Here is a 23,836-nt window from a genome sequence, read left to right on the forward strand (position 1 = left end):
ATCCTGCCTAAATGGGTAGCTTTGTTATAAGGCCCATAAATGCTGCCTAGGTAGGTGGCTAGAAATGGTGTACAGGTACGCAGCTATTGTATAATGCAGATAAATTTAGTTTCAGAAGGTTGATATAATAGCCAAAAAATAAATAAATGTCTAGGTAGACGGCCGTGTAGTTTGTTTTCGACGGAGCGTGAGTTTGAGCAGCGGCAGCAGTGTGTTTGTCCCTCTAGCGGTCACTCCCGGTCACTGTCTCTTTAACGTGGCTGCGCTTCACAGTTTGACTCGCACTTTCACGCAAGCAGATGTCTTTGAGGTGTTACACACAAACAGTCGACTTGAATAGGGATATACCTTTCTCACCCGACATTACAGTTGATGGATTTAGCAGGTAATACACATTTTGCTCAGGATATTTTTATTTTAAAGATAATAAATCGCTGCTTTTGAAGATTTATCTTGCTAGCATGTCAGAGAATTAGTTAGCATTGGATACACGCTAGCGTTAGGCTAAAATACCAAACACTCACTAAATCACTGACAATTGCATGTATGTTTTAGTTTGAGATGTATGTTTAGTCAAAAATAAATGTTAGAGGATAACTATCTTTGTGTGAAGTTGGGAGAAAAGCGGTTTAGCCTGGAGTCAGCATCTACTGTACATCAAGAAATCAAACACACACTAAAGACTTGTTTGTGAAAACATGTGCTTATTTATTTATCCAGTAGATATTATTTATTTTTATTATTTGGAGTGGATTTTATTTGATTAGAAAGCTAACCATAAAAAACTTACAAAAAAACCACTTACAAAATCTGCTGTATAACAATATGCAGATTAAATTCACCTTGAAACTGAATATAAGTAACCAAATTCACACAAGCAGTTCCCTTGCTGCTAAATAAACCTGTGAGAAAAGTAGACAGTCTGTCTGACTCATTGTGGACCATCCAACACACCTAAAATAATGTCACTGTCCCATCCGTTTTGTTCCCCTGACAGACTTTTTGATGTCCGTATCTCGCCCTCCTTAATCTGGTTTAAAAGTTGAGATCCATTTAAAGTCTTCTTTTAGTAATTTTAGTTGCGTGATCTGCTGGTTTCTCTCCAGACTGCGCAGACTCAGTGGACATGATGCATAATTCATATCGGCGACATATAACTTTACAAGGTACTTTTGGAAGAAGGGAGGTTATATTTATAATATACCCTTCATAAACTGGCATGTTCACACACTTTTGCACATTCAGATTTACATCAGTTTCTTTTTACAACATCTTTGGTGTATCCTTTGTGGCTGTCTTCAGTCCTTTAGATGGCACAGACCCCGAATGTGGTCGTCCTTGTGAAAGGAACCCCCATTATAAAAGTTAAAAGGCAGCTATATATTTTCATGTATAAAGACCCTATCTGTACTGTGAAAAAAAAAAAAATATATATTAGTATGTGCAAAATGTTATTAGTTTCTATTGCATTTTATTAATTTTCTTTTTTTCCATACTCACCATAGTACGGTACAGGGTTGTTATAGTTAACTAAAACCATTTAAAATAATCATTACTTAAATAAATTAAATATATAAAAAAAAATTAAATTGATTTTAGTTCAGCTAGTTGCCACAGCAACATTTTTCTTTTTCATTTAGTTTAACTCGATGTACTAAAATAGCGAAAACTATAACTGAAATAAAAATGTAAAAAACTAAATAGACATACTAAAACTTTAACTTAAATGAAAAAGAAAACCGAAAATGTTGTTTATTTGTTTGCTTATACATTTATTTTTATTATTTATTTCTATTCACTGTTTTTGTTTTAAACACTGTTTTTCGTTAAACTTTTCCACAGACCCCTTGTGCAGTGAACTTGTGGTTTATTTCAGGGAGGATGAAGGTGTCTGGAATGTGAGGGGCGCTGCGGTCGAGGTCTCAGGTGAAAAGCTGGAGCGCAAGAAGAGACAGGAAGATGGAGCAGGCTCATAGTTTATTGCTGAACGAGGAAGCCTGCAATCAGCTAAAGGAGCACCAGAGGGCTGAGTTTGTCTTCGAGTGGCTGCGTTTCCTCAAGAAAATACTCCCTGCCACAGACCGGGTGAGCTGAGGGCGCTGACAATAAGCTCTCTGTTTAAGAAGAAACACTTCTGTGTCTCTCTGTCTCTCTCTCTCTCTCTCTCTTTCTCTCCCCCCACCCATCCATAACCCCCTCCCCCTCTCTCTCACTCAGGCATACTTCTCTCTTTCTCTCTCTCTCTCTCTCTCTCTCTCTCTCTTTCGAACACAAACACAAGCAGGCCTCTTTGAACAGACTCCCTGATTATTTGTCTGCCTTTCCACCGGCTGTCTCTCAGCCTGGAATGAACTAGTGATCTATCTGTCTGTTTTTCTCATTGGTAAAGTGCCAAGAAACCGCAATTAAAGAGCGGCCCTCAGCTAAACAGTAAGTCGGCATGTATCTGTGTGGCAGGCCAATGTGAAACAGAACCAGAAGCACCTGTTGGAGCAGCTGACGACGGTACTGACGAGTTCTCCTGGCCCCCCGACGCGATTGCTGCTGGCACAATGTCTGGCGCTGGTGTACCGAGTGGGCGACTCCCTCACATCCAGCCTCACTGTGGACCGCTGCAATGACATCATCCGTAGCAAGGATGACTCGCCCAGCTTCCTGCCTACAAGACTGTGAGTGTCATAAATCTGCCCCCCTACATGCACACATCACGCACACCCACTGCCCGCACTACAGATGGGCTTCAGCTTGGTCACTTGCCAGTGAGTTTACTCATTGCTCCCTACAGGGCAGCCGTGGCCTGTTTGGGTGTGCTGTATGAGCAACTGGGTCGACTGCTCATCAACTCGTTTAAAGAAACCATGGCAAACCTTCTGAAAGCAATGAAGAGCGCAGAGGTACGTGTGGCAGCACACCAGTATGTGATTTACAAAACACAGGGATGTGACTGTACTCTACTCTGAAAAATCATGCCTTTTTTGACACATAGTTTTGAGGTCAAACAGGTGATTCAGGTGTTTTGAATCATCACATGCAGTATTTTTTTATTATGACCATCACAAAATGCTTAGAACTTGTCAATTAGCTGATGGAATACACTACCGTTGAAAGTTTTTGTTCTTCATTAATTCATAATTCTTATGATTGTAGTGTTTTTTATAAATGATTTATCTGTGCACATTATAATTCTTTTTTTATTCATATGCCCTCATAATCTTTTATCAACTTCCACTTCCCCTTGCAATGGCATCTCTTCTCTTCTCTGATGACATGGACAATAATCTCACTCCTCCAGCAACCCGTCATTCACATGAGATCACAGCAATAGCAAATGACAGTGATCCAGTGATCCAATCAATGTCTGATGGTCAAATCAAGTGTTCAAGAAGCTGTTTCACTCGGATATATGTCACAATAAGGAAGAAAGGACAATCACAACTTCTGTTTCACGTGGACTTTAATGTTTTTGATAGAAGCCTGTTATGCTCACCAAGGCTGCAATACAGTAAAACCAGTAATATTATGAAATATTATTACAATTTAAAATGATTCTTTTCTAAATTAATATATTCGAAAATTACATTTATTTCAGTTATGGCAACTTTGACTTGTCTTAAGCGTCACATGATCTTTTGGAAGTCATTCTAAAATGCTGATTTGAAGAAACATAAATTATTATTATCTTACCATCATTGTTGAAAACACTTGTATTATTTAATATTTTAGTGGAAATTTTTGTTGAATGAAAAGTTAAAAAGAATAGCATTTATTTCAAATAGGTTATTTTGTAACAGTGTAAAAGTCTTTACTGTGTCTTTTTCTTTTTTTTTTATTTCTTTAAAAAACACACACACACACTGACCCCAGTTTTTTAAATGGTAGTGTGTGTTTTAAATAATTTCTATAAATTCTATTTCTACTAAAGGTTAAAGACAAAACTCTAAAAATCAGTGTGCACTTTTTTTAGACATTAATTATAGACATGCTATTACTTTTCTAAGAAATTCCATTAACTGTCACAGTATAAAACAGGCAAAATAGACTTAAATTATAGGAGGGGCCCGAGTCGTATATGGAAACCAGAATATCACAGAGAACTAGGGATGGGCACTTTTGAAAAATGGATTAGAGATATTTTTATATTGTAGAAGACCGTAGCTGTAATAAATGTGTGCTTATGTTTTATTTTGTCCAGTCTCAGGGCCGCTGTGAGATCATGCTGTGTATTGAGAGGATTCTGAAGGGTTTAGGTGTGAGTGCTGTGTCCTGTCACAGAGACATCTATAAAGCTGCTCGCCCATGTCTCACCGACCGCTCCATGGGTGTGCGCTGTGCTGCCACAAAGGTACTGGATACACAACCACATGCCTCAGTTACAAATCATATATCAAAAGTTAATAATCATCTTTGTCAAACATGTATCACAGTTGACTGAAGGCAAATCCACATTTTGTTCTTTCTTTCTTTTTAACAGATGTTTATATCGACCACAATTCAGTTTATAATATTCTTATTACGTTATTATATTCTCACAATATCACAATATAATTAAAATATGGATCCTAAATGTTATTGTAGTATTTCTAGCTATAGAGGAAGTAGTGTAAACACTTACTCTTCTTCCATTTAATAACAAAATTATAAGATTAATAGAATTTCTTCATTTATTCCAAACAAAAGCTAATTTGAAAATCATATTTTGTTTTTAGTTTTTGTTCAAGTCTTCCCAGAATCATTATCAATTTGTGATGTGAATTATTGTTATTATTATTATTATTTTTATTTGTATTATCATCAGTGTTATTTTTGGTAGTGTGGAGTTTGATGTGTCTTTGTTGTGATGAGAAGTGGCGAAAATTCCCCTGAATATTTCAAATATTACTATAATCCCCAGTGTATTTTTTGCTTTTTCCGTTTTTAGCTTAGAATCTTGAAGTTGTGAAATGAACTATTTTCTTTTTTGACAGTGTCTTCTGGAGCTCCAGAGAGAGGCTGTCTTCCTGTGGTCCACAGAGCTGGAGAATGTGGCCACTCATTGTTTCCGGGCCTTCGAGGGCTCAAACTATGATGTCCGAGTCGCTGTCTCAAAACTGCTTGGCACTTTATTAGCATCGGCACTGGAGCCCAGACAGGCCATAGGTGGGTGGATTTCATTCAGTAATCTCAGTAACTTCCTCAGAGGACACTGAGCTGATCATTTACCCATGGAGATCATTCCCTCCTCTCCTCTGTCACCCACATACTGCACACACACATACACTCCCACTCGATTCCTTCTGTTCTATTGTTTATCCCCTCACACTCTCTCACGTGTCTCTTCTTTTCATTCTTCCTCCCCTGTTCCTGTGGCTTTGCTCTCAGCTCCGAGGCCAGGCTCCAAGCGCAACTCCCTGGAGGAGGTGATGGAGCTGCTGAGTTCTGGTTTCCTGCGGGGTGGAGCCGGCTTCCTGCGGGCCAGTGGAGACATGTTGAAAGGAACCAGCTCAGTCAGCAGAGACGTGCGCGTGGGCATCACACAGGTCACCCACCCTCCTACAATCCTGATCTGAATATTTGTGTTTTAGTCACAGCATGACTGGCTTTATGTCTAGTGTTAAAAAAAAGAACAAATGAAGGTTATATAATATCAGAAGAAATGTATTTCTGCCTCTATTTATGTATCAGTTATCTGTTATGCAAAAAAAAAAAGTTTTTTTTTTATATGCATTTATTTGATCCATTTCAGTTTAGTAATTTAACATGAATACCACATGTTCTCTCTCTTAAACAGACATGTGTGGTGTTTGTGTCCATTCTGGGTGGCGCATGGCTGGAGAATCACTTCTCCTGTCTTCTTTCTCTTCTCATGGTGTGGGTGTCTCACGCACGGGTGACGCAATACCCAGCAGATGCTGTGTCCTGCCGCTGCTGTGTCTCCTTCATACTGCGGGCCACTGTTGGCACTTTGCTGGGGGAGAAGGCCCAAATCGCAGCTGCCAAAGAGATCTGTCAATTGATCAGCAAACAGAAGAGGGTTGTGGGTAAGAAACTCGGCCAAGGGTGAATATTTAGGTTTCGTTGGATATTGAGTTGTCATTTCTTAATTGTATCCCTGTGTTCCTGTCAGATGCTGCTCTTCATGAGGGGAACATGGAGACACGTGTGAGCCCTGCGGAAGTCGCAGCTAGTCAGCATGTGCTTGTGTGTGCACTCTTTGAGCTGGGCAGTCTGCTACAGGACTTGAGCTCCACTGCCGCCCCACTGCTGCAGGACACCAGCATAGGTTTGTCATGCATTATTAACCAACGAACTCTGGGCACTCCATTAAACACTTTCTAAGGATGTTTAGATACTCCATGGAGGGTACGGTTAAGCACCTCTTTTTACATGCTTTAGTGGCTTGTGGTGATGAAAAATGTCATTCAAATGTAATGACAAATGTGCCCCTCTGTGTTCTTTGTTTTTATTTATTTATTTTTGTTTTATGTAGTTTTTTTTTTACCATTGATGTACACTAATGTTCAAAAGCTTTGGGATAGTAAGTTTTTGTATATGCAAATCTATATTCTGTTCATGCCAATGAATTTTAAGTGTTGGATGGACAGGATGTTAGATATTAAATGGTTAGAAAAAATGGCCTCATAAAGGTAAAAAATATTCTGGGAGACAAATATTGGTTATGGTTGCAGTAATTTCAAAAATAGCTGTAATATTTTTGTCAATAGAACAGGTATAGACAACATCCTGCTCCTAACATAACACATTTTTGATGGCCTTATACTGAAGTTTGAACCAGGATCAAAGAAAGATGTTTTTCAGGTGTCTATAGCTGTATCTCTGGATTTTGTGTCAGTGTGTCTGCTCTTTAATGGATGTGTCACAATAAGGCCTGGATGAAGGAGAGAGCAGAAAAAGTGCCTACAGCTGCAGAATCAACACATCCATTCTGCTTCAGTGACACCGTCTTTAAAACAATTTCAGAAAGAGCTCACACTGTCATCTCTGATGCCTTGAACTTTACTAAAACTGCAAGTTCAATAGTTTCTTTTTGTTTTTCTGACAGGAATGTTGGACACTGTGATCTCTGTTCTTCTTCACCCCAGCGCATCTGCTCGGCTGGCCGCCGCCTGGTGCCTGCGGTGTGTTGCCGTAGGGATGCCTGCTCAGGTGGCAGTGTTGCTAGACCGCTGTGCAGAGAGGCTAAATGCCCTGAAGTCATGCCCAGAGGCTGTGGCAGGGTACAGTGCTGCCCGCCATCTGGAGCCAATACAGCTCTGTCCGCTAGGAGTATCACACTCCTAAGGGCAAGGTATGGAATGAGCTCTGCTGGGAGCCATACAAAGCTCTGTCCGCTAGGAGTGTTCACAAGTTCTTTTTTTTTAGGGGTTCAAGGTATGAATGAGATTTGTGTCTATATGTGTCCTATGCAGTGAGTCTCCTTTTAAGTAGCTCACAGTACATATTATTTAGTATTGCATACCACAAAAATGTAAACCCATTGAGAAACTGAAAATTAATGACTTAATTTTGAAATGGATGACTTGCTGCAAATCAGCAATGTCATTGTTAATGTATTATTTAGTATTGCATACCACAAAAATGTAAACCTTTAAGGGATTGTTCACCCAAAAATGAAAATTACCCCATGATTTACTCACCCTCAAGCTGTTCTAGGTGTATATAGGACTTCTTTCAGACAAATGCAATCAGAGTTATATTAAAAAATGTCCTGGCTCTTCCAAGCTTTATAATTGCAGTGAATGGTAGTCAAGATTTTGAAGCCCAAAAAAGTGCATCTGTCCATCATACTCCACATGACTTTGGGGGCCTTCTGAAGCAAAGTGATGCATTTGTTTAAGAAAAATACCCATATTTAAAACTTTATAAACCGTAATCTCTAGCTTCCACTAACTGCTTATGCGCGTTCATGAGAGTGGTGTTCCAGCAGATAACGTAGGATGTAGGAGTAGTGTTCCTTTCTTCTGCAGAACATGTGGTTTGTATGCAGTGGTGTGTGCACATTTGGTATCAATTGATCGATACTGCGGAAAAAGAGTATTAAAACAGTTTCAAATATTTCAGTATTGAAAAACCAGTATTTTGACAACACTCATTTAAGGAACACTTGTCACTAAACTGTTTTGGTGACCACTGACAAAAATGAACAAATACCATTTCTTAAAATATATGTTTTTTATTTTCTAAAAAGAAATAAAGTTGAAATGCAGATGAGTGTATGATGACAGAATTAGCATTTTTGGGCGAACTATCCATTAAGGAAAAGAGCTTTATTCTCTCAGTTGGAATTCATGAAGAAATCTTGTGTTGCTTGGGAAGAAATGTTTACTAATCCTTTTCTTTTTTTTTTTATGTGTACAATGTGTTTTTCAATGTGACTGTAAATGTTATTAGTATCGTGTATGGTTATTATTTTTCTTCATTCCTCTGGACTGGTTGCAGATGGTGATGACCTTGGCAGAAGATCTGCTGCGCTCTGCAACTCAGAACAGCAGAATCTCCATCCAACGCACTCGAGGATGTTGGCTGCTGCTCAGTGCCCTCTCCACACTGGGTATGAACCAGTTTACTGGTTTGTGATCTTCAGTATCCCCAACATAGACAAGATAATGCCGATAATGTAACAACCAATGTGCTAGTTTATTTTCTGTTTTCAGATATTTTTTTTTAACCTCCTTTTTGATCTTTCTGGTATTTTTATTAGGACCGACTGTAATGGAGCATCACTTACCTCGATTGCTGTTGCTATGGAAATGTGCCTTCCCACTGTCTGTGAGGGATGTGGAGAATGAGCTGCGGCGTGGAGACTCTTTCACCTGGCAGGTGACCCTGGAGGGGCGAGCAGGAGCACTGTGCGGTGAGGGTCGTTTATGAATCTTCTCACGTATGTCTCTTCTTTTCTCTCTTTTTTTCATGCATAAGTCCATCTGCTGATCTACTCCCTTCACATCATAGTAATAAATTTGCTTTAGGTTCTTTGCTTTTGACTGCATATAGGAATAAACAGGATGTTTAGTCTTCATATCTTGTGTCATCTTCTTTATAGCAATGAAGAGTCTGGTGGTGCACTGCAAAGACCTGCTGACCGATGATGTCTTAAGTCGTTTGTTTCCTCTCTTGTCCTGTGCAGTGGCCCTGCTCAATCAGTGAGTATATCTTTTTAGCTTAAAATGAAAATAGCACCTTGAATTTATTTTTCAAGTTATAAATGCCTTTTAAAGCATTGCAGAATGCAGATGTAATGTCAACAGGATGTTGATTGACAAATATTTGACATAACTCTTTTTAGGCTGCCCTCTCTCATTAAATCCTATGGAAACCAGATCAAAAATGCAGCCACTGTCTTTAGATTGAGAGTGTATGAGATCCTCACAATGCTTCAGCCTAAAAGATATGAAGGTAAGCAAATTCTGAAATGATAAACTAGATCATGTGCTGATGTTTTCTGCTTTTTAATCAGGGCTAAAAAATAAAATAAATAAAAAAGTATCAACCTTCAAAATTACAGCATAAAACACCCTGTCAGGGTTTAGTTTGTAAAAATGGCTGGCTGACTGTACATTATCCCTTACTTGTTGAGTGGTCATTACCATGGTATTCAAGTGAAATGTGCTAAAGAAACAGTACGTGTAAATCATTTTTATTATGCTTTGAAATTTAAGAGAGCTGTTTAGGACACTTATTTTCATATCCCACAGTAACGTATGAAAATGGGACTGTTTGATTACCCAAATTTGTATTTATTTGTTTATTGTGGTTTGGTTGTGTTGGCTCAGAGAGCTTTGGCATGGTGTTGAAGCAGCTGCTGAACGATCTGACCGGGCCAGAAATCACAACATGTGCTGAGCTGAACCTGCTGCCCTCTCTGTGCTACAGACAAGACCTGGCACTGCTGGGCCCTGCACTGCAGGATGTGGATCAGCACTACATAGAGGAACAGGTCAGATCACAGCCTAATCATCAAGGAAATAGCCTTGTTAATGTGCAGTCAATGCCTAGTTACTGCACACTTCATTTTGAATCTCATTGCGTTTTCTGTCTGTTTAAAGCTCCATTGTGGTGGTTCAGGAGGTGGGACATTAGAATATGACCCATTTACCATCTTTGAGAAAGCCCAGGATGTTCCTACCCCCCTCCCTCCAGGCTCTGCTTTAGCAGCAGCAGCTGTCCAGCTGTTTGGGGTGATTTTCCCCCACCTAGGAATTCAGCAGAAGTACGTCCACTGCCTCCACAGAGACTCCTTTCAGAGGGCTGCTTGAGTTTCGTGGTTTCTGTCATTCATTTGTATGCTCTTGCTTTTTGTTTGGAGTGCTTTTAGTTCAATTCATTTGAAAGAAAACACTTCAGTTCAATTAGTTCCTTTATATAGGACCTTTGTTCAAGCAGTACGCTTCATAATGCTTCACATGTGCAAATGAACAGGTAATGAATGAATGATGATGAATAGCTAAACAGAAAATTCTCAGATGAAGTTGGCTATTTACTAGTTTGTTTCCCTCAACTCTATAGTGATGGTGCTAATGGTGCATTCCAGTTTGTAAATGATTTATGTAGTTTGTTTGATGTTACATTCACTAAAATGTGAATGTACTAATGTTAACTACAATATCCTTTTAAAGTTATTCAAATTGTTAGGAGTAACTGATACTTTTACTGATAGTGAATGCTTGTGGGAACTGGCCTTATTGAGGTCTAGAGACTTTTTGAAGCACTTTCTTATGCAGCATAGCCAAATTTACATCCCGACTTCTGCATGCATTTGCATAATTGGGGGCTGTTCTGGCCATGTCCCATGCATTATTAAACATAGCAGTGGAGAGAAAATTATACTGATCATATGGGGCCATCGGTCCACTTGCAGTGCATCTTTCATCCCACTAGCAGCTTGTCTAGATTATTTTTAATGTTTGTTTTTTGTTGTTAGAAGTGCAACAAAGACAACACACTTTTTGAATCTGGATTTTTACAGTTTTACAATTTTACATCTGTTTTTAAAGAGGATTTTTAGAGAAGAACAGCTTTGAAATCACACTAATTTTTTGAAATACAATGGATAGATGAATGACTTTAGTCAGTATGCTTTAATCATGTTTTTTTCAATGAAAAATAGTTTATTATATTTTTTATAAACCACATGACAATGCCCATTTACATATATAAATACAATTACACACCAAAAAAAAATTCACACCAAAACCAAAAAAAAAAAAAAAAAATGTTTTCACTTATTTTCTTTTAGTTTAGGTCTTTGTGGATGAATATGAATGAAAATGAATAGGCCTCACAGTGCAAAACATTTACCACGAAGGAACGCTAAAAGCCAAACATCAGTAATTAGAAGTACATTTGGGCATCAAAACATTATAATGTACAGTATGGATATTTATTTTAAGATTGTTTAACAGTGTTATTTAATTATTAGTGGTTTAAGAGTTTAATTTGTCATTTGTCATTTCACATGAAGTAACTGTGGAAATGAGCATTAACAGTTCAGTATTCAGTTTGGCCCAAATATATCCAATAGCAACAAAGTCTGTAATATTGGCTAATAAACTGGTACATACATATAATGCATCCCTAGGGAAAATAAGATATAACAGTAGCTGAACGGTACATCTGTTGTATTTCCTGTCTCAGGGCTCAGATCCTAGAGCAGTTCTGTGAGTTTGTGCGTCAGCTCAAAGGAGCCCGGCAGCAGACTGTTCAAATCCATGTAGCTGCTGCTTTCTGCTGCACTTTGAAGGTAAGAAGCAATTTAAAAAGTAACCATTTAAAACCACTGCATTCACACCATGTAAAGCCACTTTGCTTCTCTCTCCCCCATCTTTTTTTGCCATATAGTGTTTGGCATCAAGTCGGAGGGAACTGGGGTCAGAGGAGGTTCAAAGACCAGCACTGTCTCTCCTATTAGGGGCGCTAGAGGGCCCAAACCCTCTCTTGCGCTGCATGGCTGCGGAGGGTTTAGCCAGGCTTGTGCAAGTTCTTAATGACCCCAATTTCACCGTTTCCATCACACTTATGAGCTTTGACAAGTGAGTGCATGACAAGTTGAGTGTAAAAAAAGAATATGGTTTTGAAACTATCTGAAATGAATGTAAATGTGTTTTAGACTGAAGACAGCGAGGGATGCCATCACACGCACAGGTCATGCTTTGGCACTCGGCGCTGTATACCGTTACCTGGGTGGGATAAGCTCCCCTCAGTACCTTAGTACCTGCGTTGGGGTCCTGTTCACCCTGTCCCAGGACAGCACCTCACCTGAAGTTCAGGTTCAAAGACCACATGACTGTTTATTATCCATAAAAAAAATTAACAAACCAGGAGGACCTTGCACTAACCTTTCAGTGAACTATTTGCATGTATGCAGATGTGGGCTCTCCACGCTCTTTCCGTGGTTGTGGATCTAGCTGGTCCTTTGTACCACAGTCACTTGGAGGCTAGTTTTAATCTGGTGCTACGTTTGCTGCTCTCAACGCCACACACACATGTGGAGGTACAGCAAAGCTTGGGTCGCTGCTTTAATGCCCTCATCACCTCCATGGGGCCGGATCTGCAAGGTGCTTACATTTATTTACCCATAACCACACACACACATTGTCATATGCAGGTGAGACCTTTACACACTCTCTTCTCTCTGCTCATTTAATGTAAACTGTCCCCAGGTGAGGGTGCAGGTGTGTGTGCAGTGAGGACCTCGTGTTTGGTGGGCTGTGCTGTGATGCAGGACAGTCAGGACTGTCTGGTCCAGGCCCAGGCGATCTCTTGCCTCCAGCAGCTGCACGTTGCGCCAGGCTTTGTCAATCTGGCCAGCCTGGTCCCCAGCCTCTGTGTACGTCATCAATGCACTTAACACTCACAATCATACTGAACAACAGACATTTAACTGCATTCACAAAACATTTAACCGAACAGATTTCTGATAAATTACACACAGTGAACAAATAAAGTTTGTTTGACCAGAATTTGATTGAAGTGTGAAATATTAGGCTGTTATATAATTGGTTAATATTATTTTTCAACCCCAAGCAGCTTGAGTTATCAGCAAAAAAGTAAAGTAGGGTCTAAGGTTGATAAATAGAAATTAAAGGTTATGAAAGATTTTTTAATTTTTAAATTTAAACTAACAATGAATTATGCACTCAACCAAGGAAATATACTTATTTTTTTTATGTTTCTTCAAGTTGTCTTTAATCGTTACAGTGTTTATTTAGGGTTTATGTAGAAGGAGAATTTCAGTTTGGTTTAGGCAGGTGGTTTGAGAAGACATTTTCTGTAAAGGAATAGTAGTTTTTAATATCCTGGCAGATGTTTACAAGGTATTAATTATTAATTTTATGCCAGGTAACCAATAATTATAATAAATATATTATTGATATATTGTTGAAATATAACCAGTAATTAAAAAAGAATGATATAAATATATATATATATATATATAATATATATATATTATATATATATATATATATATATATATATAATATATATAGAATGAAATGAAATGGAAGAGGTGAGTGTTCACAGACCTGGCTTTGCCCTCATCTGTAGTGACAGTGCTGTTTTCTGCTTTCTTGTACAGGAAGTCTTATTGGATTATTCTTTGTTGGTAGGTTTTGTCTGTCTCTCTCTGCTGTCAGGCCACTTTATTCCCTTCCCTTCCCTTTGTTTGCACTTCATATTCCCTTCTTTCTCTTGCGTCTCTCTCTGTATAATTATGCTCTGTTGTCGTCCTCTCTCATTTTTCCCAGTGTGAAACTAACTCGAGAAGGATCTGGTTTTGAGCATGAGCAGACAGTGTCACTGCATCTAACTGCAGGGTTAATGCCAAGGATTAGGTTTGCTTGGCTTGTTCTTTTCTGTAAAGGCTTCTAACACTGACCACCAACACAGTACACGACATTCACATCCACAGCTGTGGCCTCATGCCAATTCAAGCAATTAGCTTTATTACTATGAGAGCTTCAGTCCATCGCTTTCTCTCTCTCTATTCCTCACACAGCCGCACACACACACAAGTTTAGACATTGTTAGACAGTGATTGAGAAAAAACATACTTTGTTTTCCATGCTCTATTTTTAAATGGTTTGATTTATAGTTCTATTCTTTGCAAACAGATCGCTTGTCACATCATTTAAAGCTCAAAACAAGCCTTGACAGTAGCCCTGCTGTCCCTTTCTTCTCTCCCTCTGTCCTTCTCTACACTGAAAGAGCGTTTGTGTGGGATCTTTTTGACATAACTAAACTAACTTTGATGTGAACGCAGCTGTCTGCTGAATTGTTTTTTTGCACTTTTGTCTGGATTATGTTGTGCTCAGTTTCTGAATTCATCTACTTGCTCTCAGTCTGAACTATTATGGTTTATATATTATATCAGAGGTGTGCTGTATGGTTAAATAATTTCAACCATTACAAGTTTTTATTTAATTATTTTAAATATTTAATTTGTTATACCACCCAGCTCCAATGTCTCAGATACATTTTTCTATTTCACAAGACCTCACTTGATTCACAGCTCATCATTTGTAATCGTACGACCATATTAATATCAAGATCTTATGTTACTTTTAATTTCATGTGTAATATTTGTGCATGTCCAGATAAACCTGTGCAGTTCGTACCTGTCTCTGAGGCGTGCGGTTGTGGCCTGCCTGAGACAGCTGGCTCAGAGGGAAGCAGTGGAGGTATCGGAGCACGCAGTTGCTCTGGTTAAAGAGCTACCACGCAGAGACAACACACAATTGGGTGAGTCAGCATCGCCCCCACTGCACAACATGAAGTGAAAGTGACGTGTAGCAAAAAATTATGTCCCGTACTCAGAATTTGTGCTCTGCATTTAAACCATCCAAGGGGAAGCAGTTGGGGGTTCGTTGCCTTGCTCAAGGTCTCATCTTAGATGTAGTATTGAGGGTGGAAGAGAGTGCTGTACATTCACTCCCCCCACCTACAATTCTCGCCAGTCCAACCCTCCAACCACAAGTCAGAATCTCTAACCATTAGGCCACGACTTCCCATCATAATATATCAAGCACACATTTCAAGCAAAATGTCATTTGTTGCAATATATATGTCACAATGTGGGCTGTATGTTAAATGATTATTGTTGATCCTGCAGATGTCACTATTAAGGAGGTGGGATTGGAGGGAGCTTTGTTCAGTCTGCTGGACAGGGAGTCTGACCCGTGCCTGTGCCGAGACATTCAGGAGACGCTAGTCCACATGATGAGCTCGGCTGCTGAGAGTAACCTGGCCCACTGGCTGAAACTCTGCAAAGACGTGCTCTCTGCCTCTGCAGGTGGGCTTCAATCTTAGCTCTTTGAGCAGAATATGATGAGAATAAAATAAGCTTAATTTTTCATCTCAGGACGTTTTATCTCCTGTATCTTGAGTTAAAGATGTGTTAATCCTGTTCACACAAAGAACACTGGAAATTTGTTTTAGTCTCTGAGAAAAGTGCACATATGTGAACAAAAGCAAAACGTGCTCTACTTATTCACATTTTTTTGTGTACAAAAAAAACAACTCACCTGACAAGTGAAAAGGCCTTGGGATTGGCTTAAAATGTTGTGAACTTTGTGTACAGGCTCATGACAAATTCCTTTTGTTTTAATTCCTTTAGTGTTTTGTTAGTTTGACTTGCAAAGAGTTGCATCCTTTGAGTATTTAGTTTTTCATGGTCTTATTCTAGACTCCGCTGCAGCTGCTGCTGTAGAAACACAACAGGAGGAGGATGGAGATCGATATGATGACTCCTCTGCATTCCACGCAAAGTCTGAATCCAGCGGCCCCTTCAGTAACCTGCGCTGGTCCACTCGTGTGTTTTCCATGGAGTGTGTGTGTCGTATAATAGCACAGTGTGAGAACGGAAACAGTGCTCACTTCAACATGGCACTTGCTCAAGAACAGCATTTACATGAATCTGCAGGTTAGACACATCACTTCTGTTGTGTTAGAATTTTTATTTCTTTTATTTCCATTCTTATCCAAATTGCTTTAGTGTATTTGCTGTAACTCTGTATACTGGGATGTCTTTCTTGATGTGTTCAGTAAATCACTGGATCTTAGCGCCACCTTCTGGGGTGATTTATATACATGTTTTAACACTGTTAATATCAACACCCCTTCTGTCTCTCAGATTTCCTGGTTCTCCACTTGGCGGACCTCATCCGCATGGCGTTCATGGCAGCAACAGACCACAGCGATCAGCTCCGACTGGCTGGTTTACAAACACTGCTGGTCATTATCCGGAAATTCTCCAATGTGCCAGAGCCTGAGTTCCCTGGACATGTCATTCTGGAACAGTATCAAGCCAATGTAAGCATGAACTTAGTACTATTGAGCCACAGTCTTAAAATCAACTATGCACACTTTCATATGCCCAGAAAAATGTTGAAAGAAAGAAATTGCTTGTCTAGAACAAACATGAACATTGATTGGCAATTCAATTAAATAGGATATTTCCTAGATGCCTTTGAGTAAATGATCCTTATTGCAAATGTAATTGTAGGAAGCAGGCCCCTGCAAACTATTTATTTATTTTCATGTCTGGACTCTTTTTTTTAATTATCATATTTCTATTGATTGATTGATTGATTGTGCTGAAATTTCCGAAACATACCACTTCTGAAGATTGATGGAAAATATCAACAGAAACCACAACTTATTATAATATTATATGTTATTTTGTAATATGCTTGTAATATTATATGTTATTTTATAGGAAGTTAATTTAATTTTGTACTTAAAAAAAAAAATCTAATTCAAAATGAACATTTAATTGAATTATCATTATTATAATTAAATTAAAATAATAAAAAAATTATTAATAATAACAAAAAAAGCATCTTCATCATCATCATTTCAGAATAAAAAAGTTATGAGAACTTTAGGTTTTTGCCAAGAAGTTATTTTGTTGCATCACTAGTTGTTTATAACTTTTGAAGACTGCCCGTTAAACTAGAGGATGCTTGAATATTTGAACTTTATGTTCTGAGCTGTACAGAAAATCTCTCAGCTGTTATTCTTAGAACCCCCCAGAAGTACCTGAGCTTGTTGATCAGTCTCTTGTTACTAAGTGCATGTGCATGTCTGTGTGCATGAATGTGAGAGCCTGTATCACTTACACTACATTAGGTTATCTGTGGGCTTAGCGTGGGGTCCTCATTTCAAACAGTGATGTGAAACATCTTCAGTATCGTGCTAGAATGTTGTACGCTTAATTATGCTTAATAAACTTACACAGTCGAGTTTGGTTGTAGGCCATCAGTCCTGTATAGTATATAAAAAGACTGGACAATAAAAAGTACAGTAATGTTCAAAAGTTTAGGGACAGTAAGATGTTTTTAAAATGTCTCTTTTGTTCACCAAGGCTGCATTTATTTGATAAAAAATTCAGTAAAACAGAAATAACTGTTTTTTGTTTTAAAATAATAATATACAGTTTCACATGATGCTTCAGAAATCATTCTAATATGTTAATTTGGTACTCAAGAAATATTTATTTTTATTATTGATGTTGATGCACAAAAATAGCAGGTGCTTTTTGTGGAAAAAGAACAGCAATTACTTGAAACTGATTTGAAAAGTCTTTACTGTCACTTTTGAATTAATGTGTCTTTGCTGAATAGAAGTGTTAAATTCTTTAAAAAATAAACATGACTCAAATTTGAATGGAAGTGTATGTACAGAGTGTGAATCATATTTTTAAACTAAATTTACATTTATGTTGCATTTAATTACCGGTAATGTATACATTGAAGTAAAAGTTCTAAACACTTTATTTTTATTTTCCACAATTTAAATTAATATCAAAACTATGAAATGGCACAAATGGAGGTATTGGAATTATGCAGCATCAAAGCTATATTTTATATTGCCATTCTCCCAGCCTCTATCATGAAATGCATCCTTGGAACAGTATATTATGGGCACTTATTGACTCATTCACGTTCTTGTTTTTTATTTAAATGAAATGTTTTGTATAGACATCCAAACATAGGCACAACTTATCTTATCTACAAAACTTATTTTAGCATAAACTTTTAGATCAGAAGATCTCTAAGGCTATGAGAAACCTCCCAAACTTCTGATTGGACTGGTTTAAATACTAAATGTTGTTTGATGTTGTAGGTTGGAGCTGCACTCAGACCTGCCTTCCATGTGGACGCCCCTCCGAATGTGACTGCCAAAGCCTGCCAGGTGTGCTATTTAATGAACTTAAGCATTATTATCTATAATAATTACTTTTCTGTTTTTGCGTTTACCAGCAAATACCATGTAACCCAACACACTGTTTCAAGTCTTGAGTCATATTTTGTCACGGTCAAATTGGGCATCCCAAATATGTTCCCTTTTTAGCATTAAAATTCCCAAAACAATCCTTTACACAATGTTTTTAACCAATTGAACCCGCTTCATGCTTGTTTACAAATACCTCGAGTTCACGTGGGTTCACTTGACCTAGTTTCTTTTGTTGGTGTTCAGGTTTGCAGTGCATGGATCGCCAGTGGGGTCATCAGCGACCTGCGTGACCTGAGAAGGGTACATCAGCTTCTGGCTTCCTCTCTCGCCAAAGTTCAGGTGGGGAGAGAAGTTTCCAGTCAGCTCTATAATGAAAGCACCTTCACCATGGAGACGCTGGCTGTGCTCAAAGCCTGGGCAGAGGTACTGAACACCATCACACAAATATTAAAGCAGTACCTCTACGTCTGGCCATTATTTAATTCTAGGGATGGGCAGTATGATGGTATATAAAGTACAATGGCCACACTTTTGGTACATCTTTTTTTGAAAAGAAAACTTTAATCTCACCTGCGTCTGAGTAAATCTATGTGTCTGTACAGGTGTATATCACAGCGGTACAGGGCTCCAGGCAGAGAGAGAGTCCAGGCAGCCTTCTTCAGCAGCAGAATGATGAGGCTGGGACTACAGGTCCAGCAGGGGCTGGTTTGCTCAAACTGGTCCAGACTGATCTTGCAACCCTGAGCCGCCTGTGGCTGGCTGCCCTTCAGGACCATGCCCTGCTACCCCTGCCCTCACAATACTCCAGTCAACTCCCCTCCACAGGTCACTACTCACACTCTGTTTCTCAGATTAGACACCTACCTGATGGAAAATAAGTAGATATAATTCTTTACTTCCAGATTTAATATCAGTGTTATGAAAAATGCTTAATGCCTCTAGTGCAACCAGATAAATATAAAAAAAATTTGCAAACAGATTTTCCAACCTTGTTGGCCATGACTTAGCCAAACAGATAATCCTTTCTTAAACTCATACCATTGTTAAAGTTGGGATTCTTTGATGAATAGTTCAAAAGAACAGCATTTATTTGAAATAGAATTATTTTGTATTTTTACAAGTGTCTTTACTGTCACTCTGGATCACTTTAATGCATCCTTGCTGAGTAAAGGTAAAAATAAAATTAAACAATAGAATTGTTTTTTATAAATGCATAAATAAAAATAAATAAATAATAGAAAATATATATTACTAAGCCCAAACTTTTGAATAGTAGTTTATTTTTAAATTGGTAATTCAGATTATTTATTCAGATTATTTTTATTACCATTTAAACAAAATTTAAAGTGGACTGAGACCCTAATTTTATGATTAATTTAATTTTGTGTTATGTATCTTGTTTAGAGCTACTGTATGTGAGTATGTGCATCTTTATTTGTCAGGTGGCTCATTTTACACTGCAGAGACGGTGGAACAGGCCCGTCCACATTATTACAGTGCCTGGGCTACCATTCTCCACGCTACTGCTCTCTGGCTCAACAGCACTGGATTCATCATGGTGGACGAGGGACCTGCCAACCTCTCCAGACCGGTCACACCCACCTCCATGGGCCAGTCTACCTCACTGAGTAGTGTCAAATCTCCAGAAGACGTCAACACTGACCGCCTCCACCTAATCCTGGGTACAGATCTCAGTGAATATTTCCGGTTTCATTAAGTGGATGTAGTTATAGGGTGTCCAGAGCTAGCTCTCACTCAGTCATTCAGAGAACCAAATTTTTTCTCTAGTCATTTTACATGGGCTGATTATGAGGATCCTAAATACTAAAAAAGATTTGAGATGAACATATTTTTAGTCTTGTTTAATGTTCAATTCAATACAATTTTCCCATCAGGAATCAGTGTGGAGTTTTTGTGTTCTCCTCACTCTGGAGACCAAATGGAAAACATCGATTCTTGTCTTCAGGCTCTGCAGGCCTTATTGGAGGTGCCTTGGCCCCGTTCCAAAGTGGGCAATGATCAGGTATTCTATAATCAAAAACAGATCAAAAGATTTCTATTTCAAATACATGCTGTTCTTTTGATCTTTAATTTGCTTTCAAATATTAAGATATATATAAAACACTGATGACTTGGCCATCACAGGAATGAATTGCATTTTAAAATCTCACAATTTCACAATATTGCTGTTAGTATTCTATTTTCCAAAAAAATAAAATAACACCTTATCAAAACAAAACTTGTTTTTCTTAAAGTATTACATCAGTACTTCAGGCCCTTATTTGTATATTTGTATTTTTGGGTTAATTTATATCATTACAAATCAATGGATTATACTTTTGTTTAACAACAGACCAATTGTTTCAGAAATAAAAAACCTCAGTAGACAAAAACTCCCACAAAACAGTTTTGAAAGTTGTGCCATTGTAAATACTGTAAGTCTGTAATGCATTGAGATTTGCGTTTTGGCCATTTGTTTTTTCCCATGTACTTAATGTCTAGTATGTTTTTTGTCTAGTTTGTCTTTCTCGTTAGTCACTCTGTGTTCCTGACAAGTGTATGGTGTTTTCTCTATAGGCTCTGGGTGTGGAGATGCTCAGCGTTCTACACAGGCTCATAGTCACTCGGGAATCTCCCAACATTCAACTGGCTGTGCTGGAACTGGTGCGACAGATTGTTTGTGCTGCTCAGGAGCATGTCAAAGAGAAACGCCACAGTGCAGAGGGTAAGTCTCAAGAACTACTTTGGCTCAAATAGTGTAAAGCATAAATAACCCTCTGAATTCATCTTTATTTTGCTGTATTTGGTCAGCTGATGATGGTGCAGCAGAGAAGGAAACTGTTCCTGAGTTTGGTGAGGGGCGGGACACTGGCGGCCTGGTGCCGGGGAAGTCTCTTGTTTTTGGAGCACTGGAGCTGTGTCTCTGCACACTTGTGAGAAAGCTTCCGCAGCTCAGCCCCAAACTGGCTGGCAGCCCCACTGGGCGGGGAGGGCAGACCTGCTCCCTCAGCAACACTGACTGTAGACTCGTCACATCTGCTCTGGTCATCCTCTCAGAACTGCCCTCCATCTGTTCACCAGAGGGGTAGGAGGTCCAGAGAATTTACTGCGGCCATAACAGCTTTCAGATTATGAGAAAATCATTCCTCCAGCCTACTTTTCATTTTGTTTATTAAATTTACAAATTACACTTTTTCTTATTCTATTACAAAGTCACATAAAACAATATACTGTTTGTTTGTTTTTTGTCCTCTATCAAACATTTTGTCATACTTTAATATGAAATGTCTCTTTTTTATTTTTTATTAATGTATAAATGATCAGAAATCTGACAGTGTTTTGTTCTTTTCTCCAACAGGCAGGTGTGTCAGTGCTGCCCACAGTGCTCTATCTGCTGCTGGGGGTGTTGAGAGAGGCGGTGAAGGGCTCTGTTGGAGCAGAGAGTGGACAGCTGGTACCAGGCATCCTGCAGGCCTTGCGCACTGTTCTCACCTCTCCCATGAGCAGAGCTGAGAAGAGTCGTGGGGCCTGGACTGAACTGCTGCGATGTGCACTGCACACGCTCTGGAGTCTTGGCACACAGGTAGTGCTCTATCTCTGTCATCAACCACACTCTGTCTGTGTGTGTTTTCAGCATGTTATAGAATCATTTGAGGAACATTCTCTGGTTTTTCATGGATTGTTTTGGACAGATAAAATGGAGCCTGGAGTAGATGAGGTCACCATGTTGACATCTCTCACCATCTTCCTGCTGTACGCCAGTGCTGACGTGACCACAGTGGAGCCCCTGCAGACACGCTGCATCCAGACATTCAGAGCCAGTCTGGAATCGAAGGACCCCGTGGTGAGTGAAGAGGGATTTTTACACTACAGTCCCAAAACTTGGGGTCAGAGCAAATCAGCATATTAGAATGATTTGTGAAGGATTATGTGACACTGAAGACTGGAGTAATGATGCTGAAAATTAACCTTTACCCTAACAGGAATAAATCACACATTAAAATGATTAATATAGAAAACAGTTCTTTTAAATTGAAATATTTCACAGTATTAATGTTTTAATGTATTTTTGATCAAATAGATGCAGCCTTGGTAAGCAGAAGAGACTTCTTTTAAAACATTTTTAAACAGTCTTACCGACCCCAAACATTTCGAACAGTAGTATCTGGCTGTTTAAATGAGGAGCTTTGCTACAATTCCTAAAGAAGAAAAAAACTGTTGACTATTCTTCTCTTGAATGTCTTGCCATTTCCCATTTAGGTGCTGAGCAGAAGTTATCAGTTGCTGGTATCTTTATTCCAAGGTCCAGCACCAGTAGCCAGGCCATTTATTCTAGCTCTGGGTGGATGTCTGGTGTCACAACTGCAGGAGGTTGAAAAGAGTCGTCCGCAAGGCCCAGCAGAGCTACAGGCCGTGCAAGATGCAATCCGAGCCCTGGAAGCACTGGTGTTTGCTGCTGATGAAACTCACTGTAAGTGACTGGAAATGTTTACAAGTTTTAGCCCCAAACAGCTGTAAGTTATGATATCATAAAAAAAAAGAAGAATTCATTGATTATAAATGTGTTTTTTTTTTTAATACTGTTAGTAAAATATTATAGTGTTGTATAGAATCTGACTCAATATTATAAGGACACCAAGCACTGAGTATATGTTTTAAACATGCAGGTCCACAACTGGTGGCTGTGCTGTTGCCCATCCTCATCTCTCTCCTGCTAGATGAGAATGCTTTGGCATCGGCTCCGGCAGCCTCTCGCTCACTGCACGAGTTTGCCTTGGGAGACCTCATGCGCATCGGCCCCCAGCACTCGGCTGTCTTCAGAGCGCTGATGGCCTCCGCCCCGCACATGAAAGCCAGGCTGGAGGCAGCCGTCAAGGGCAACCAGGAGAGCATGAACACTAAGGCACAAACAACTCGGGTCATTAGCAAAAACACGCCAAGCATTCAACTGAAGATCAATTTCCTGTGAATCCTCCTGACTGGATATGATAGACGAGTATTATGATTTTAAATGACTGAGTGAATGTTGAGGTGGTGTTGTAATCAGCTTTGTTTTTAAAGATAAAATCAATTTAAAATTTGTTTAATAATTGTAGTCAGTTTTAAAACTGCATTAACCTCTATGAGGAACTTAATACATATTTACTCAGAAAGCAAGGGGAAGTGTGTTTCACAAGAAGCAGAACAGCTGGACCATGGGAGTGAATTTTATATGGCTACCATTTATATAAACTTTTTGTTAGTTTTAATGGTTACCTTGAAGACAAAATTAAACTATTTAACTCGGCTCGGTTATACATAGCAGGATTTTTTTTTTTTTTTTTGGTAAGAAGAGTTTTTTGTAAGATTGTGTCTTAATAAAGAATGCAAATCATTAATTTCTCAATGCTGCACACAACCTGACCAGCTTCACTGCTGGTAATCAGTTATCTGCTGACTTTACATATACAGTTTTAGTGCATTTAAATATGATACATTTAAATTATGTTAAATATTTTAAGTTGCTTAGAGATAGTTGCATGTGTTCTGAATGTATATTCATGATAAAGCATTACAAACAGATACTTGCATCGCATCACTGCATTGATATGTGAATACATCTGCA

The 23,836-nt window shown here is 38.8% G+C and overlaps 1 protein-coding gene across 1 annotated transcript; it reads left to right on the forward strand.

Annotated features, from left to right (window-relative positions):
• Positions 1–211: 211 nt before the first annotated feature.
• Positions 212–23,216, forward strand: LOC122133974 (HEAT repeat-containing protein 5A-like). The gene is given in 36 exon segments (XM_042774160.1): positions 212–385; positions 1,877–2,085; positions 2,458–2,669; positions 2,786–2,894; positions 4,193–4,342; positions 4,965–5,136; positions 5,359–5,516; positions 5,768–6,017; positions 6,104–6,259; positions 7,040–7,288; positions 8,435–8,548; positions 8,699–8,851; positions 9,041–9,140; positions 9,284–9,393; positions 9,771–9,934; positions 10,044–10,207; positions 11,632–11,737; positions 11,836–12,026; positions 12,104–12,263; positions 12,362–12,551; positions 12,657–12,823; positions 14,592–14,736; positions 15,107–15,286; positions 15,680–15,916; positions 16,127–16,305; positions 18,121–18,189; positions 18,475–18,654; positions 18,834–19,056; positions 19,674–19,913; positions 20,127–20,254; positions 20,809–20,956; positions 21,043–21,323; positions 21,590–21,851; positions 21,942–22,075; positions 22,492–22,702; positions 22,899–23,216. Coding segments are annotated over 35 exon segments (6,120 nt in total). The 5' UTR covers positions 212–385; positions 1,877–1,959; the 3' UTR covers positions 23,201–23,216.
• The last annotated feature ends 620 nt before the right edge of the window (positions 23,217–23,836 follow it).

Source organism: Cyprinus carpio, chromosome A17, assembly GCF_018340385.1.
Source record: "Cyprinus carpio isolate SPL01 chromosome A17, ASM1834038v1, whole genome shotgun sequence".
Classification (NCBI taxonomy): domain Eukaryota; kingdom Metazoa; phylum Chordata; class Actinopteri; order Cypriniformes; family Cyprinidae; genus Cyprinus; species Cyprinus carpio.